Source organism: Anabas testudineus, chromosome 12 (assembly GCF_900324465.2).
Source record: "Anabas testudineus chromosome 12, fAnaTes1.2, whole genome shotgun sequence".
NCBI lineage: Eukaryota > Metazoa > Chordata > Actinopteri > Anabantiformes > Anabantidae > Anabas > Anabas testudineus.
Genome location: NC_046621.1, coordinates 14585205 through 14603803, shown reverse-complemented (window position 1 = coordinate 14603803; position 18599 = coordinate 14585205). Strand labels below are relative to the sequence as shown.

The window sequence follows — 18599 nt, the reverse complement described above, 5'->3', positions numbered from 1 at the left end:
GTGCAGGTATTTTTATTCGAGGGCTAAGCCACATGCGCACACATACAAACAAGCTGTATTTAGCCTACTTATTGTGTTGTCTATTTGTGCTGGTACACACATGCAAATCAGCAGGCACACACACACACATGCCCAGTGGTGATCTGTATTTAACCTAGATACTAGTGATTAGCCAGTGGCTATAGCAATTTAGCACATGTCTACATGAATAGCTGAATCCATTCATTTATATTATATTATATTATTTCTTTCTACATTACTCACACATCTGGCACCTGACCCAAACTCAAAGAAAAACAGACATTTATTAAGGTAAAAACACTAGGGAGAAAAAAAAAAGACCAAAAAAATCTTGTCACACACAAATATCATGCAGAGGGACTCGTTCTTTTTACTCGGTTTTCTAAAATCAATCAAGCTGCATTTTGTTGGGGAGCAAAATATCCAATTTCTATGTAAAACCTCAACCAAAAGCTCCCTGTGTTCCCAAAATCATTTAGTCTCAATTTAACAGTATGAGGCTTTAACTTTAACTGTTTTGATGAAACCACAGATATGAATCCTTCTTTCTGCAGTGTTTCGAATCAGCCATTTGTGCTCGTTAAAACCGATGGACTCAAATGACCTGCAGTGAATAATACAGAATAATACATCTAACTTCTCAAAAATACTATCTGATACAAATCCAGCATGTGGTGAGCTGCACTCACATGTAATGACTTCTTGTTTAGTTGGCACCAACTTAGGCCAAGTTCCTTTGAATTGAAACAACTATGTATCTATGTATATGGATCTTTGTGGCCTCCAGTATTGAGTTAATTAATGCAAATGAATCAATCAATCATTGCACAGGCTGTACCCTTGACCATACAAAAGAAGCACTGATGATTTTTTCATCGTCAAATGCTGAATGTAAATGTCTGTTCATTTCTTTCTCATATACTGCAGCTTTAACCTGATATACTGGAGCTGCAACCATGTGCAAACTTGATATAACTTAAAATGCAAATTGATCTACTGAGGGTGTGCACTGAGGACTGTGTATGTCATATGAGCCATATAGGACATACAGTATAATGCTGTAGATTTTGCACTTTGCCTTAATAAATATGCATAGCAGGGCGCGTTTGCACAAAACAGAGAAAGTGAAAAATGCTAATACATAAACTGTTATTTGGGTGATGTGGAGGCATGGGAGCAGTGAAAGAGTGCGTCAAGAATGTGTGATTTCCACTCGGTTTGATTAATTTTGAATGACGGAAGAAACGGCAGCACAAATATCTGTCCAGCAGTCCAAATCTTGGAGCTGTTATGTCCAAAATTACAGGCAGATTTGGAGCCAGTCATAGAAGAAGGTCATGCAAGCTAAACTAAGCCAAAACTTTTTGCATTTACTTGGGCCTTGGTCATTCCAGTGTTCAGTAACTGTTTCTGTTCAACTTATATTATTTAATTTAGAGTGGGTCAAGTCTAAAACAGACTTGCAGACCCCGCAAACACCAAGTATGTGGACAGGAATTCTTAGCATGCTTTGAATGTGCAGATTGCTTGTGACTCCAACTGTGTCATAACAAACTCTGTGGCCCAATACTCTGGGTCAGTACATGATAAATGCACAGCTATCTCATGGTTATCACCCTGTTTTGCAGTCTGTAGTTTGATGAAGTGTAGTACAACCTCACTCTGCTGCTTTTAGCCACCGAGCTGCTTCAGTTGAGTAGGCAGGGCAGCTGAAAAGTTTTGCTCAAGGGCAACTTGGCCAAAGGTTTGCACGGGAAGTGCATTCTTCAATATGATGATGAAAAAGTTGCTTCCATTTAGATTTACTATTTTCATTGCTGTGACAGGATGGGACACTGGGGAGCCAGGTAAACATTGAGAACAAGGTTTATGCAAGTATTTTCTCCACATGCTGCACATAGAGCTGCTCTTTGTCTCTAGCCATGCATCTTTCTGTGATTCACTTTCACTCTGTTCTCTCTGTTGCTGCTTGCTGAGCATCTCTTGAAAAATCATGGTAATTCTTGTCAACTGGCTTTTTTTTTCTTATACTGAATAGATATAGTTTGGCATTTATGCATGTGCGTGTGTGTGTTTGATTGTGTGTTAAGTGTGCGGTGTGTGTAAATAATGAAAGAGTGTGCTCATGTTTGGATCGGTGTAAATTATTTAGCCAAGCCCACTCTCTCTCAGATCCACAAATACACTATCTCCTGTGACACACTGCCTGCACGCCACAGTCGTACCTGCCTCTTTCTGTGCCTCTCCTCTCTGGCTCTCTGTATCATCTTTCTTATGGGGCACCAAAGTTGAAAACAGTGAGGTCAAGATAGCTTTTTTTTCAGAAAGTCAACATCTTAGTAGGCTGGCTTGGAACAAGCAGCTACTTTGGTCTATTTCAGACTTGACCATGTCTAAAGTACAACCTCCAACTACAACCACATAGTGTAAAAAAAATAGTTGGATAATGGCAGGATGCAGTTGGAGCAGGACCCATAGAGTAATCCATGATAAAGCACAGTACTTTTGCATTTCATTTACATTGTACACATTTAGTTGGTAGTTAGACTGACATTTCATTTTCTTTCTAAGTAACCATGTTGGACTTTTCCCCAATAACAATTGATTCTAAGTGTCTGAAGAGCATCTCTTACATCTTTACGCATTTTCCGCAGCGTCACTTAAATGCAAGCGGCTGTTAAGTGCTTCTTTGTTGAGGCTTTCCATTCATTTGATGAGAATGCTGATTACACCTAAAGTCACTTTAGCTGTCTGTAAGCCATGTATCAAAAATAAGAACGTGGATTTTTTATTTATTGCAAGAACAAAGAGAAATTTCAGTGATCATAAGGCCTAATATGCAGCTGACTGATTTCAACTCAGTATCCATTAAGATTCTGTTTACTCGATGGACATAGGTTTAATAAAGTGAATTTTAATTGATTAAGCAGCTCCCCCGGTTACTCAGACATTCCTCTGCAATCATTTGTGGATGTAATTTTGTCAACTTCTCAGTGTAGTGTATAGATCAAACAGTACATTCAGTTAATAACTTAACACAGGACATCGCCACAATTCAACATTTCAGACAGAAGAAATGAATATATTAGTCAAGAAGAGACAGAGGAAGACAATGACGACAGAAACTCGATCAGCTGCACCAATCAAATTAAGCGAATTTGTTCTTGTGTGTGTATTACTTTAGACTCTCATTTGTTAATTCAATCATGATTCATTTTACATCCTAAAATCACATAGTAAAGCAGAGATTAAAGCAATTTAAAAACCAGTGGAACATAGTCGAGGTTCCTCCTGCATGGTATGGAGATTGGCCTCTTACAGCTTACAAGAACACAGTAGGTTGCAAACAAACTACAGGCGTATTTATTCTCTCTCCTAACCCTCCTGTGGAAGCACAGTTGCACTATGCGCACACGCACTTCTATTCAAGCTTCAATTAAAAATGCATTTGGATGTCTGTAGAGAGTTTGCCCCCGCCTTCACAAATGTGGGAGTTGACAAAATGTATGTCACTGTAGCGCCGAACTGAAAAGCATGAATTGGCCTTTAAGTGAACTTAAACATGCTGACTCAGCCAAGCTTACGGGGCCATATTGGAATATCAGGATCAGACCTGTATGGATGATGGGGATGGGTGTTGTTATACAGTTTAAGATAAAAATAACAATAAAAGATGCCTTTTAAAACTAAAAGTATGCACAACATCAACATACTTATATTATGTTAAAGTTTGTCTTCATTTTTAGCACATTATTGGTTATCAGCTTTCTATTGATGGCCGCCAATATTGGGTTCTGACTATTGACTGAGCTGCCAATATTATGATCCTACTCACATGCTCTGGGGATTTAACGTAAATTACTGTCCATTAAATTCAAAGTAATGACTATAAATTACAAAATAATGGTGGTAATGAGAAAACGAGAAGAGGGCACCATAACCATGCTGCTTTGTTAATGCTAATCCTCCATTGCTATTAGGCTGTAAAACCGTAACTGCACAATAAGAAGGAAGCACTAATTAGGCAGGATATTGTTGTCACTGTTAGCCTTTAGCTGTGATAAATAACATGATGAGGCAGTTTTGTGTTTCCCATCTAAATAACATGTCCACAGGCTTACTTTTCACTGAGAGTGGGAGGAACAAGTCCACCTTACTTTAAAACAGCATTTTCATGAATCACCCATCTTTATATATACAGATATTATTTATTTATTTATTCAATTCTATTCATTTTTTTTTTTTTTGCTAAGGGCCAATTTGCAACACTATATACTATATAGGTAGTATATAGAGGTTTACATTTTATGTTTATTATGCCACAGCTATAATGGATCATAATTTGTAATTTTTTAGATTTATGTTAATTCTTTAAATTCAACTTTAACAGTTGAGTTTAAAGAAGCCACAACATTAATACCATCTGGTGGTGGCCATATAGCCTCACATGCAGCAAGATGTAATGCAGGTTCTTTTACTTCGTTTCATCACAGACTGACTCACCGATGTTGAGGTCAGGGTTTTATATGAGCCATGACGAAATGTCGGATTCTCACCGTTAATTCCTTCAGTCATTGCCGTGCCGCAGAATTAATCAATCAGACCCTAGACAATTTACAAAAGCCAAAGAGGGGTGGGCTTCGTACTGCATCTGACACCTCCAACAGAGATTTATATTATGTTGTGTAAAGTTAGATGCAACAAAAAGACTTCAAATTCCCTTCAAGCAACAAGCAGACAGGTAAAATGAATGAACTGTACAATTAGTGATGAAGGCTCTTGAAAACTAAAGTAGTTTAACCTTGTTGCAACCTTGTAAGCATCTACGTATTCCTACATGAACCTGATCAGTGGAAAGGTATCACTTATTTTGAAATCTCCTTTCTTATGGAGTGGAGATCTAGTTAGACAAAAATAAAACAGGCAAGTAATTCCTATTTGATATAACAGTCCGAACTGCTGGGGATTGTCTTTTATGCATGTTAGCTGTTTGATTGCTTGTACACCAACACAGCACAGAAAGAAAACTCAATAGTTCAGATGTGAGGGGCAATGCAGTGGGCTGAGGAGATGTTTCGGAAGACGAAACCGCGTCCCCTGTGAGAAATATCCGTTCAGTGAAATTTGCCACGCTCTGGTTCCCCAGCGAGAATTTAGCTGTTTCATTTTTAATTGTTTGGAAGATGAAAGATGGCTGATTGTTGGTTATAATTTCAACTGCAATCAGTTCCCTTCCTCACACACTTCCCACTGTCTCTGCTGTCAAGTGCGCCTGCACAGTGCAGTCGAAGTAAGATGAGAGATGGATGGGCGCGGAGATGAGAGAGGCAGAGCTTTATTCTTCCACAGTCCTCGCCGCTCTCTCGCTCCGGCTATTTTCAGACTCTACACACAAGCGCGCGCACGTAAACCAACAATGTGTCATTACAAGCTAATGCCATAATATGTTTGCCATGCCCTCCCACTACACTTTGCGCCACAGGACAACCCCGTTTAGTGATCTGCATATAGACAAACGAAAACAAGGTCTTCGTGTGTGTTTGTGTTTGAATGTGTGTGTGTTTGTGTGGAGATGCATATGTGTGCCAAGTGCTGTGTGTATTCTTATGTAAGCACGCAGCCTCCTCTTGCCTCGAGGATGATGATGGAAAGTGTTTGTCATCCTCCCACCTCTCTGTAGCTCCCTCCTTCCTGTTCCCTTTCTCCATCCATTCAAATCAAATGTGATTTATTGGCATAACAGAGACATTTCCAGGGTAACATAACTGAGCTGACATACACAAATGGCTAATTATGAATTTCAAATGCATATCAACTGTGATGTACGCTGCAGATTTGTTATTCAAACAGTGTCACACAATGTCATATGTTAGGCTCCCCACACAGTTGTGCAGGATAGCAGAGTGGAGGTGGGTGAATGATCCCACAGGCCGTCTGCAGACACTGCAGTGCCTCCACACGGCCACTAGGAGACAAGAAGCTGGACTGTAAGTGGATGAATGACCGGGTGTGTGAGTTGTCTGGATTTATGAACTGCTTTAAATTCTTCAAAATGATGAAACAACCTGACTTGTGAGTGTGTTTGTGTTTTTTGTATTTCCTGTTCTGCTGAGTTGCAAAAACTTGTTGAAGAACTCAAGTCAAACATTATTGTAACAGAGGCAAAACTAACCAATCACAAAAGAGGAAGTGCAACGAAGTGCAACAAATACAATAGACTGCTTGGGAAATGCACCACAGCATTTAGGTTTGCTGGATGAATGCACTAAGACCTGCAATTCATCATATTTTTTTTTTGAGCCCGTGGTGCATGTTGTATCCAGTGTATGTCATAAAAACTATTTATGAAATAACAATGTGCATCCCTGCAACTTTATTGTGTGGCAAACTGCTACACTCACTGACTGTCTGGTGAATAGAGTAAAACATTTAGCAGCTAACGAGTCAGAGTCAGATTTAGGGCTTGGTACAGACCAAAAAACTAAAGTGGAAAAGTTGAATCCACCAGGTGGTCTGTGACCCAAAACACAGACTCTTTATAAAGTAGGTCTGTGCTGCATTGCCAAATGACTTGGGCTATTTTATGACATTTCAAAAGTTAGCATGAAGATTTCTGGACACTTGGAATTGAGACACGTCTTCTCTTGTTGCCGTCTCTCTTACTGCCTCTGTCAGTCTCATTTGATCTCTCTTTCTTACTACTCCTTTTCAGTCCATTACTGTCACTATCTGTCGCTCATATATTCTAATATAAAACAGCCTGACCCAATTCAGATAGCTTAAATAAAATATTCATTGCCCCTTCACACTTCATGATTAATCATTTTTTCACCCAAGAGAGCCCATTATAAAAATAACCCCCCCATGTATGAGCCGTAGAGTTATTTGTTTTTTCTTCTCCAGTCATCGTAGTTTTGAATGTCTTTCAACATCAGTTTCTTAGATTTTGTCACATTTTCACAATTCACTATTTAAGTATTTCATTTTATTATTCTCTACTTACGTTTCCCTTAAGTAGTTTGACTCGAGAGCTTCACTACATTAGGAGTGTAAAATATTTATACCTATTACTGCTATCAACTCTTTTCTCATTGCTTAGTTCATATACTCAGTTTCCTCGGCTGTGGGTTTCAGACATCATCAAAATAGTGTTGAACACAGACGTGTAGTTACAATGTTTAGTTGTTTAAACATACTCATCTCTGTTCAGTCTAGTGGACAATTTCATCTCACAACACGTTAAAGAGTATGGCTTTAATACATTTGTAAATTACTTACAGCTTCTTTATCTAAAGTATTAACATTCGTGCTGACTTGTTTTCCTTTGATATTAATAGCAGTTAGGTTATTGGTTTGGTTTTAAACCTTACAGGACAGATTTGCATACTGTATTTCAGTAAACTTAACAAACACACTTTGTTATTCTGTGTACCATTTTAGACAAACAGTGCTTTGTTCACTTGCCAATCAAATTAAAATGCATGTCTCTGCAACGTGAATGGAAACGGCCTGCGAGGATAACATCCAATCTAAACAATAGCATTCTGTGTGATACTGTGTAAGTTAAAATATCTTGGAATAGGTGTGGGTGTGAATGCGTGATGCATTACTGCGTTGTGTAGACTCTCTAGAGACACTGGCCTGATTGTTTAAATCAAAATGTATGCATGTACTATGTGTTTATCTGTATGACAAAGTGTATTTGTATTGACAGGATAGATTAATGTTGGATTATGTTTTCTCCCGACACAGAACGTATCTCACACTCTTCTTTATGCTTCTGGCAGTAAAATGCATCTATGCGCTGTGACAGAGTGAAACAAATGGTGTGGTTTTATTAGCATCAAACACTGAGAGGAGCCTCTGAGAGGATGAAAATACACAACAGTAAAGACATAAAACAGCATTTGTGAGTCAAAAAAGGCCCTTATTGTGTTTCATATTTGTTAGATGATATATTCTCTGTTAGATATGGGGAAGAAAAAGACAAGAAAGCTTTGGCGACACTGTTGTGCTGTACAACTGACACCTCTTAAGGCATTCTCACACCTTTTTTTGGTTTGCTGCAGTCATTGTTTTAAGCCTGGAGTGCTTTGTTTGGGTGTATAAAAGCACTGTGATGATAGTGAGACCTTGCTGGGAGGCAGGTTTGTTGGTTCATTACAACAAACCACGGGCCTTTGTTTGGATGGAAAGTGTGATTTGAATTTTATGGGTTAAATAAGCTAATTGGTTAGCTGATGACACCCTCCACGGTTTTGTTATAGCGCCTAATACCTCCACCGCTGATGTTTTGAATCTCAGTTGTGCTGTGTGTGTGTGTGTGTGTGTGTGACTGTGACAGTAGGCTGGATTCTTACTGTAATGTATGTTTGTGTTCTGGCAAATGTGACCAGCTGCCTGTGTTTTTAGCCACATATTCATACTCTTTCACTTTCTTTTTCTGCAGGTCTTTTATCCTGAGACAAGTCTTTCTTTCCTTTTTACTTTCAATTCAAGCAGACCTCAACAACCTCAGAACATTAAAAAGCAGGTATTCAAAATGAATGGATGGAGTCAGTCTTTGCTACAATCCGCGTCTGTCCACTGACATTTTATCACACCAGCTCTTTTGATTTGCATTCGAAAGCTCCTTAAGGCTTCTGGCCGTCAGCTGCTTCTTGATTGTGTGCAGCTGAGAGCACTGAAGGTGTTATTTAATCAAATGCTACATGCAAAAATCCATACCATCTTTGTATCGAGACTGCTGTGTTTCAAAAGGGATTGAGTGACATTGTGACAAACACTACTTCTACGCATCTGTTTCCTACAGTAGATAAATACCCATGCCCAGCAGGCACAGCATGTTAACCTTGAGAGCATGACACAGTACAGGCTGTACTGTATCAGTGATTTTGATTAGACCTTAGTATACATGTACTTTATTGAACAGATGGCGGCTGATGACCTGTAGCGTTTGCGCTTCACCTAATTCAATTCACAGTTTTACATTTAAAAGATAGGTTGTAATTTTTACTGGCATCACCAGGCTAAGACAATGAGCTGAGAAATTATTTTACATGACATATTCATCAGCGTTGTACTGATGTACTGTAATACACATTTAGAGGAATAGTCATAGTGATGTTATGGCATGGAAAATGTTCTTCTGAACATGATATCATCTGATGGCCGGTGATGAATGCACTCTGGAAGGTTCGGAAAAATAGTGCTGTCAAGTAATGGTGCGGAAATGGCATTGTAGACCAGATATTACACAATACGACCATGAATCAGGCACTTAAAGTATTACTGTTAGGCTCTCATTGCCAAGATCTCCTATTACACATCTTCCACTTTCTCTTTTTTCTATTACTGCATCTCTTGCCCTCCCAGTCATGCACGTCATGTGCAGGAGTATGTTTATAAGATGTAAGGTCAGTACCCAGTCGCTGCATGTGAGTCTATATATACAGGTTTTAAGCATGTGTGTGAATCCATCTGTGCGTTCTCTCTTTCCACTGCAATCAGACTGACCTTGGCGGTGATCTTCTCGTATTGCTGGCAGCTCATGTTCTCCAATAAATCACCCAGCTGACTGTATCTCCCTTTGATTAGTTTGATTTTATTCATTTAATGCAATTCCATCATGAAGAGGAGACAGTGATGAAGGGGAGGAAGTTGTAGAAGGCTTGCCTCAGCTTTGATGCGCGGTGCTAAATGAGCTGCACGTTGCATATGTAGTGGAGCTTTCTATTTCTAGCTCTCCTAAAAGCAAACAAAAGCAAAATTACATAAATGAAGAAGGGATTTCACAATGTTCTTATTTGCCACAGGTGCATGTTCAGTGAGTTAGCTGCTCATTGTAGTGGTGAAAAAGAAAATGAACATATACTTGAGAAAGAGCCTTTCTTAATAACACTTAACGTCTACCTAGGTTTATCTGAAATTTTAGATTCAGATAAGTATAATGTAGGTTTTTGTGTATCTGCATTGGTTGTTTGTTACACGTGTGCTCGTATAGGCACGTGCAGGGCGTGTTGATTTATGTGTGTTTGGCCTCGCTCGGTGCAGCAGTATCAAAGTGCACTAATTGAATAAAGAGTAATTGTGATGTATTTAGGCAGCTGCTGACCCCTGTTGTTCAAGTGGGTAAAGCCATTAGTTTAAGCATAAGATTTACTGCAGTGGACACACAAAAGCCACAACAAAGCCAAAGAGTGGATGCTGGAGAACGGGAAGGCAGTGGGTTAGTTAAGTGGCTTGGGCGCTGGTGCTTTTTTCTTATGCATTGGATGCTGGTACGAACAACCGCTGTACATACATGAAGGCACAGGAGCCCATGTAAACTATTAATTCACTGGAGAAAATGAAAAACAGAAGCTAAAAGGTTTTCCAGTGCTAATCTCCTCCATACTTTAATTAATATCAGTGTGCTGCGTGGAGAAATGCCAGGACTAAATGAACTTCAGTTTCAATAAGCTTTGTCTTGATTGTTTGAAATCTTTTTTTTTTTTTTTCTGAACTATTCTTCAAGCACATGTTCATCCACTTAATGATTCAATAAAAGTTTCTAAGAACATGCTTCTCATCACAAGTGAAGGAGAAATGTCCATAAGCTTCTGTATTTGCACCACCTTGCTAATATCTATACAGACAACTGTAGAGGCTGTTAGGACATCTAGCGTCTGCATTGATCTAATATTCTGTCTCAATAAATCTCTCGCGGTTGCAGTTCTTCGTGGATTATTTGTTTTAATAGTAGTATGTTGCAGTAAACAATGTCGCTCTCCTCAAAGAGAGCCCAGCACTCGGAGACTGTCGGAGAACACTCCAACATGTGAAGTGTTTTCCTAACTCTGACATGACTAATCTATTTTAACAACACAAGTGCCATAGTAAACTACCTGACACTCCTCAGCAAAGAGCACTGCAAACCAGTGGATGGCACTTTAGGATGACAGAGCACTTTCCTTTTTCTAATGCCACAGTCACGTCATGTGGTAAAGACGGTGACTACAAGCTCTCAACTTACAAATACACTTCACAACAGTCAGTCTAAGATAAATACCGTTCTGAAATGGGTTACAGTATCTAACAGCAGATGTTCAGCTGTGTCAGAAAGACTACAAGTTCAGGTATAATGCGACTAAATGGCTGTTAGAGATTCCTTCAAACTACATCCAACCTGCACGGGGGGGTCAGTGACATGTCATGTGATAATGATATACTTGCATTTATTAATATGGTAATACACACTGCTGGGTTTACCTTTATAATTTTCCAGTTCAGCCAAGCACATCACTAAGAGCGGGGGGAAAAAAAAGCCTACTGGAATTATTTGTAGAGCACGTTATATATAACACAAGGCAGCGGTAGTTTTCTCAACGTCAGTCGAAGACAAATTGTCACAAATCACAAGTTGTAGAACACACAACAGCGAGGTTGGTTTTCCGCTGGGCAGAGCAGACGGTTTAAGGCTAAACCGTGGATGCAATTTTAACCACAAGAATGGGGTTTAAGAGATAATGTGATTTTGTTCGAGACAATACCGGTTTAAACCCAGATTTCAACCTTTAAACCGCTCAGCTAATGACTACATCCTCCCTTGGAATTACATCAGATTTAAATATGGAAAATTAGGGTTTGAACACAGGAAAATGACAAGAAGAGAAAAAATGAACATGCTGAATTTGTTATTATTATTATTTAATACTGAAATGTATGCTTTGCCATAAAACACGTGACCTCAAATGTTGCACTCGCTAATTAGCCGTACTTTAAGTGTGAAAAAGCTGATCAGGGGCAACGCAAGTCTACAGAAATCTTCAATCGCAGCTCCTTGGCAGCATCATAAGAATTTGAATGTGTGAATACTTCCAAGCCGTCGCTTTTAACTGCCAAGTTGTTCTGCTAGTTATCCCCCCCCCCTGTGAGATTTGAACGCAGCCTGAGATCGGTTTCAGTTTACGGAGCGCGTGGAGAATCCATTTCCGCTGTCCGGGAAGGCAGTTGTTCATCAGTGAGCCAGCCGGGGGTGAAACTGGTTTTATGGAAGACCTTCAGGGTAGCCGGGGTGTCAGGGTGGAAGACGTTCAAAGCAGTGGATAAAGCCGAGCTGCACACATGTGTGAAACACAATCGTATTTTACACACTACACTACAAACAGAGCTTAATTTGACTTCCTTGCCCATAATCCCTTCGGTTAATTCACCGTTCCATTTGATCCCAGTGGTCTTACATGTCACCTCAAGCTACACACACTCTTCAGCGTCGGCGCGGAGAGGGGCTTGTGTGAAACCGAGCTCGCTCCTGGTGTCGTTTTCGTTTCTATTTGTGTGTGACACAAGGCTCATGCATCCTCTCCTATAGTTGGACAGCACAAAGCCAGTATCTCCTCTCTCCTACCTCGTCTCCTCTCGCTAAATGAAATTCATCCCTGTCCCCCTTTTCCTTTCACACCTCAGCACTCATTTTAATTAGCTCATTCTCTGATCTCTTTTTTTTTCTCTCCCTCTCTGATAATTCTCCCTCGTTTCCTTTCCATTTCTCCGTCTCTCTCACTCATTCGCTCTCATTACAGTCATTTCTCAGTGTAATTAATGAGCTGATATCTGCTTTTGTGTCACGAGGGTCATGAGCTCTCTCTCTCTCTCTCTCTGTCTCTCTCTCTCTATCTCTCGCACTGCTTGTCTGTGTAGCTTGAGTGCTTATGAGTCATCCAGCTCTGTTTAGCTGCCGCTCTGTCTTTCTGCTCTTCTTTCTCTGCACTCAAATAGAGAGGGAAAGAAAAACAGGGATTGTATGACCTCCAACATCGCAGCAGATTTCAGCTCAGTAATTACACACAGGAATGATGGAGCTGTATAGAGAGAGGACCACACAACTAGACTAGACAAAGGTGAAGGGCTTCTTCATTAGAACAGAGCAGTGATTTGATACAGAACCAATACATGGCACTTGTATTAATGTGCAGTATAGGTAACAGGAAAAGTGTCCGTTCATGAGACAAATGCTACAAATACAATACAGCTCCTGTATTTGTCTACAGACACTGCCCTTCCAAAAAAAAAGTCATCACCTGGATTTAACTAAGCAAATAGGTAAGAGCCTCCAACTGGATAATTACTGCATGGCGTTATCTAACCATAACTGAAGCAGTGAGTAGCTTCTCATTTCTTAAACAACCATATCAGACACTGTGGTTGTGGTAATGATGTTAACCTGTTTCAGAAGGGTTCAATTATTGGCATGAATCAAGTAAAGAAAACATCTAAGGAGTTTGTTGAAACTACTAAAACTGGGTTAAGAACTGTCCAATGGAAGAAGGTCATCTGGTCTGATGAGTCCAGATTTACCCTGTTCCAGAGTGATGTGTGCATCAGGGTAAGAAGAGAGTCGGGTGAAGTGATGAACCCATCATGACTAGTGTCTACTGTACTGTATAAGCCTGTGGGGGCAGTGCTATGATCTGGGGTTGTTGCAGTTGGTCAGGTCTATGTTCAGCAACGTCGTGTGTCCAAAGTTCAGCTGACTACCTGAATATACTGAATGACCAGGTTATTCCATCAGTGGATTTTTTCTTCCCTGATGTCACGGACATATTCCAAGTTGACAATGTCAGGACTCATCAGGCTCAAATTGTGAAAGAGTGGTTCAGGGCACATGACACATCATTTTAACACATGGATTGGCCACAACAGAGTCCAGACCTTAACCCAACTGAGAATGTTTGTGATGTGCTGGAGAAGACTTTGCACAACGGTCCGACTCTCCCATCATCAATACAAGATCTTGGCAAAAAAATCAACGCAACTCTGGACGAGAATAAATTTTGTGACATTGCAGAAGCTTATCGTTTAGAGTGTGTGACTTTTTTTTTTTTTTTTTTTGGACAGGCAGTATACAGCTACCATAGGAATGTGGAAAGTGTTTCTTGGGAGACATCCACATGGTTGGACACATGTAAAGTTTAGTTTAAATGATTTTGGTAGGAACAAATGGACTTAAGGCTCACAGCCCACTGACAGGTTAAAAAATATTGGCACTGGTGACAAATCTGTAGACAGTAGGAGAAAATAAAAAATCAGCAATCCTAACCCAGTCATTTTAGTCATCTACATCTCATGAAATGTCTGTATTGCTACTCTCTTTATGAAACTTACTGTGATGAAACCCACAATCTAGCCAGAAAACACAGGATGTGGTGTTCGCAGTTTTAAACGAAAGAATCGCTGGCTTAGCATGAGCAGTGACTGCCCGTCAGTCCAGTCCACATAATTTGACTGGCAGTCAATGTCAAGGAAGCGTAGTGCTGAAAAACAACAATTCACACCACAGATGGAAGCAAAGTTGAACAAAAAGTGAGGAGGAATTACAGTTCTGTTACTAAAAGCCATTCATTAGTGTGAACTACTGAATCACTTAATGACATGAACAACCCATACACTTGTACACATTGAGTAAAAGTAGCTGCTTTAATCAGTCGGTTGGCTTTGGAGATGCTCTGTCATTCATCACGTTTGTTGAAATGTAAAGGATAACTTTAAAAGGTTTTTGAAGGTTGAAGGTGGTGGAAAGTACTTTTGCCTTTCCAAGTTTTAATGCTTCATCCCACCAACCCCATTTCACCCAAAAACGAGTTTTGTTAAATAAGAAAAACCTCAACTTTTGTTTAACTCTCACCGAGCTTTAATGTGTGTATGCCCGTGTGTGTGTGAGTATGTGTATTCACTGTGATCCCTTTAATCCTGATTCTCCCATGTCCTTCAAACCCCAATCAAGGTTGTCATTAATGAGCATTTTCTCTCTCCCTGCCTCACCCTGCTTCGTATCTCTCCCTCTGTCGCACTCTCTCTGTCTCTAAACCTATCCTAATTAACTACAAGCACCGCTGCTTACTAATGATGGCTGAATTTGTGTATGTGTGTACATGCACAGCAATAAATTACTCTAATAAACATCTCCTCTGGTTTGATTAGTGATGCCTAAAAGTTGGCGATGATTGAACTGAGAGGGCTTCGGGTTCATCTTGTCATGTCTGGTCATTAAGAGTTTCACCATCACATCATCAGATTCATTGCAGTTGTCAAGTGTAATGCTCAGGGTGGTGAAGGGTTTCCTGATGCATGCTACGATATTGGACATACATTGAGAACAGGCCCTTGTAAAGTGCACGTCATACTTGTCCACACTGCACTTCTATCCTGCCTATAATATATGGCATGCACTTAACTCTCCATATAACTCTCTGCATTCAGAGCGTCATACAGTTTAGTTGATTTAGAGGTAAGTGCAGTGGGCGTACTAGTCTATTAGCCCAGTGTAGCATGAGAAAGTTATACCCAATAAAGTGAATGCTGTAGAACACTCTTCACAGTGTCAAACACACTGGGTTTTCATTGCACTGCTCATTGCAGACTTGGCAGAAACACTGGGAAGATATTAAAAGGCAATGTTAATGACTAGATGAGTGTCTGGCTGTCAGGTTCTTGTTTATTTCTATATTTATTTCCACTACGGCTTATCCATCACATGCTTAGTTGCAATTAAATACTGTAATTAACGTCTCTGTTTTCCTCTTTTCTTGTGTCCCTGTCAAATGTTTCAGGTGTTGTTTCCAGGTGGGGTGGTAACCATGGAGAGGCTGTTGCTCTGTGTGATGCTAGTAGTTGCCATGGCAGTGCGGGCACAAATCTGCCCGAAGCGCTGCGTATGTCAGATCCTGTCGCCCAACCTGGCAACCCTCTGTGCCAAGAAAGGTCTACTGTTTGTACCGCCAAACATTGACAGGCATACTGTCGAGCTGCGGCTGGCTGACAACTTTGTCACAAGGTACAGCGACAGCCACACCAATAATAATGTTGAAATCCATTCTATCTAGAAAATAAAGATTTGCCTTTTCATACTATCAGCTGATTCTAGCATAGTGTTGTTACTAATACTAAAGCCTCTATTATTACAACTATTGGCCTTGTTAAGGATTTTCTACATTATACTTGTCTGAATTGAGAATTCCTTTTTTTTCAAAATCTCCACTAAGACAAATTAAACTAAACATCACATATACATTTCTTCAACTACTACTACTAATACTGAATTGTAACAACAACTAGTATCTAAAACTCTGTTATAGCAGAATTAACAAACTGATCTATGATATCACAGGGCAACAAACCATGGAGCTTCTGCAGTGAAGCTTATTAAGATGTTGAATTTTTGCATCAGGCGGGGTAATTTAACTCTTATCTGTGTCCATAGTGTGAAGAGGAAAGATTTTGCAAACATGACACGGCTGGTGGACCTAACGTTATCAAGAAACACCATCTCCTACATCACACCTCATGCCTTTGCTGATCTGGAAAACCTCAGAGCCCTGCATCTCAACAGGTATGGATTTATCAGTGTGGTATAATAAACTATTTGAGATGTTCTGCTCTATTTCCGCAGCAGGATTTGAATGCTGAATGAGATTTCTATTTCTTTGTTCTCTTCTCACAGCAACCGGCTGACGAGGATAGGCAATGATACGTTCAGTGGGATGTCAAAGCTTCACCACCTCATTCTGAACAACAACCAACTGGTGATGATCCACCAGGGAGCGTTCAATGACCTGCTGGCACTAGAAGAATTGGACCTCAGTTACAATAACCTGGACTCAATTCCATGGGAGGCGATCCAGGTTAGGATCCCTTTAAACCGCAGCCGCATTTTAAATCGGTTTGGATGGAGTCCCCTGAAAAGAGCCAAGTCCATTAAAAAAAGCCATGAAAGTCTTTTTTCGCACCTCTTCGAAATTAAAATGATTAAAATAGAGAGATCATAGGGGGCTTTATGTAGACTGTGTATTAAACCGAATACAGTTATTCATTTCTAAAACAAATTCAGTGCCGACAGTGACTATTCTACTATTTCTTGTCAGTCGATGAGCAGTTTTATTGTGATCTAACTGTCACAGCCTCTGTGAACCAGCTTCTTAAAAACAATCAGGATTTTGGAATGACTAACTCGTTGCTCTGCAGCTGCAGCAACGCTTCATGATTACAGCTTTAGTTTTCAGCTGTACAGCAAATATATGCTAACGCTGTCATTTAAATTCAATATTTTACCGTTTCAGATTACCACTGCAAATGAAGTGAACCCTGTCACTTTGCTCAGAGTAATAAAAGATGTTGTTTGTTCATCTCTGTCATTCTTCCAGAAAATGATTAGCCTTCATACACTGAGTTTAGACCACAACATGCTCGACTTCATTCCAGAGGGAACCTTCTCCCTTCTACAGAAACTGAACCGACTGGACGTCACCTCCAATAAACTCCAAAAGCTACCACCAGATCCTCTTTTTCAGCGAGCGCAGGTATTCTTACCCGTTTTTGTTGACTTCCTCCTGTGAAGCAGTTTGTCATTGTTACACAACAACACCAACCTAATATATTTACCACAATTTAGCCACTAGAGTTGGTGATGCCTATCTTTCAGATGATCAAAAAGTTCAGGGTTTGACATTATAGTCAAATGAATAGGAAACTCTTTCTCTTAGTTTTATTCATGTATTTAACACCATTGTTTCACGTCACCAGGTGCTGGCCACGTCAGGGATCCTGACCTCTTCTACCTTTGCATTGTCATTTGGCGGGAATCCTCTCCACTGTAACTGTGAGCTACTGTGGCTGCGAAGGCTGAACAGAGAGGACGACCTAGAGACATGTGCCTCACCTCAACACCTCTCTGGACGATACTTCTGGTCCATCCCCGAGGAAGAGTTTTTGTGTGAACCGCCCCTCATCACCAGATACTCCCATGAGATGAGAGTGCTCGAGGGGCAAAGAGTTGCACTCAGGTATCAATTCTTACCTAAAACACATGAATGAAAATGGGATAAAGAAATGCAATTGGTAAAAAAAAGTTTTATCATGACTGTGCCTCTTTGCACCCTGCTCCACATAACTCACAGAAAAACATCCACGCTGTTTTATTCCCTGCATTATGTTTACAAGCCACTCAAGAATACATGAAATGCCGACTGCTCAATGAAGCACAAGACAGGAACATCACAGTAAGATTTTAAGGACAAAACTAAATCAAGACAACAACAGGTCTGAGAGATGATGATTACTTCATTTGCATATATATTGGTCACCCGCTTCCAAACATGATAGATGTTAGGCTTTCAAATATGGAAATATGATGACAATGAGAAAAGTGAAGCAAAGAAAGCCTTTAGCTTCATACGCAAGGTATAAAATGGAGATTAGTAGAGGGTCAACTCATTTAACATTTCTCATGTTTTGCAGCATTTCAATGAATAAATCTGCCAAAAAAATAAAAAATAAATAAAAACCCACAACATGAAAAGCCAAGGAGCTCTCAGGAGACGTCATTTGATGGTGGGAAATTTGACGACAGCGAGCCTTAACTGGGTGATATTTGTAAAATACATGGCCAGAAAAAAATCAGTTCTCCATTTATCTTTATTTCTTATGACTGTAAACAGTAAGAAATGCTTTATCTAAAGATTGTCCTTTAACTCTCAGGAATCCAAAAACCCCAGAGACCAGTCCACTGTCACATTAGGCCTCATTCAATGCATCCTGTGTGC

General features: G+C 40.0%; 1 protein-coding gene across 1 annotated transcript in view; it reads left to right on the top strand.

Annotated features, from left to right (window-relative positions):
* Positions 1-18599, top strand: part of lrfn5a (leucine rich repeat and fibronectin type III domain containing 5a) — a 78269-nt gene that overhangs the window by 45371 nt on the left and 14299 nt on the right. The window contains exons 3-7 of the mRNA XM_026355700.1: positions 15612-15835; positions 16262-16390; positions 16502-16682; positions 17202-17357; positions 17581-17840. Of these exons, the coding sequence (XP_026211485.1) occupies positions 15639-15835; positions 16262-16390; positions 16502-16682; positions 17202-17357; positions 17581-17840 (923 nt within the window). The 5' untranslated portion in view covers positions 15612-15638. The remainder of the gene's footprint in view (positions 1-15611; positions 15836-16261; positions 16391-16501; positions 16683-17201; positions 17358-17580; positions 17841-18599) is intronic.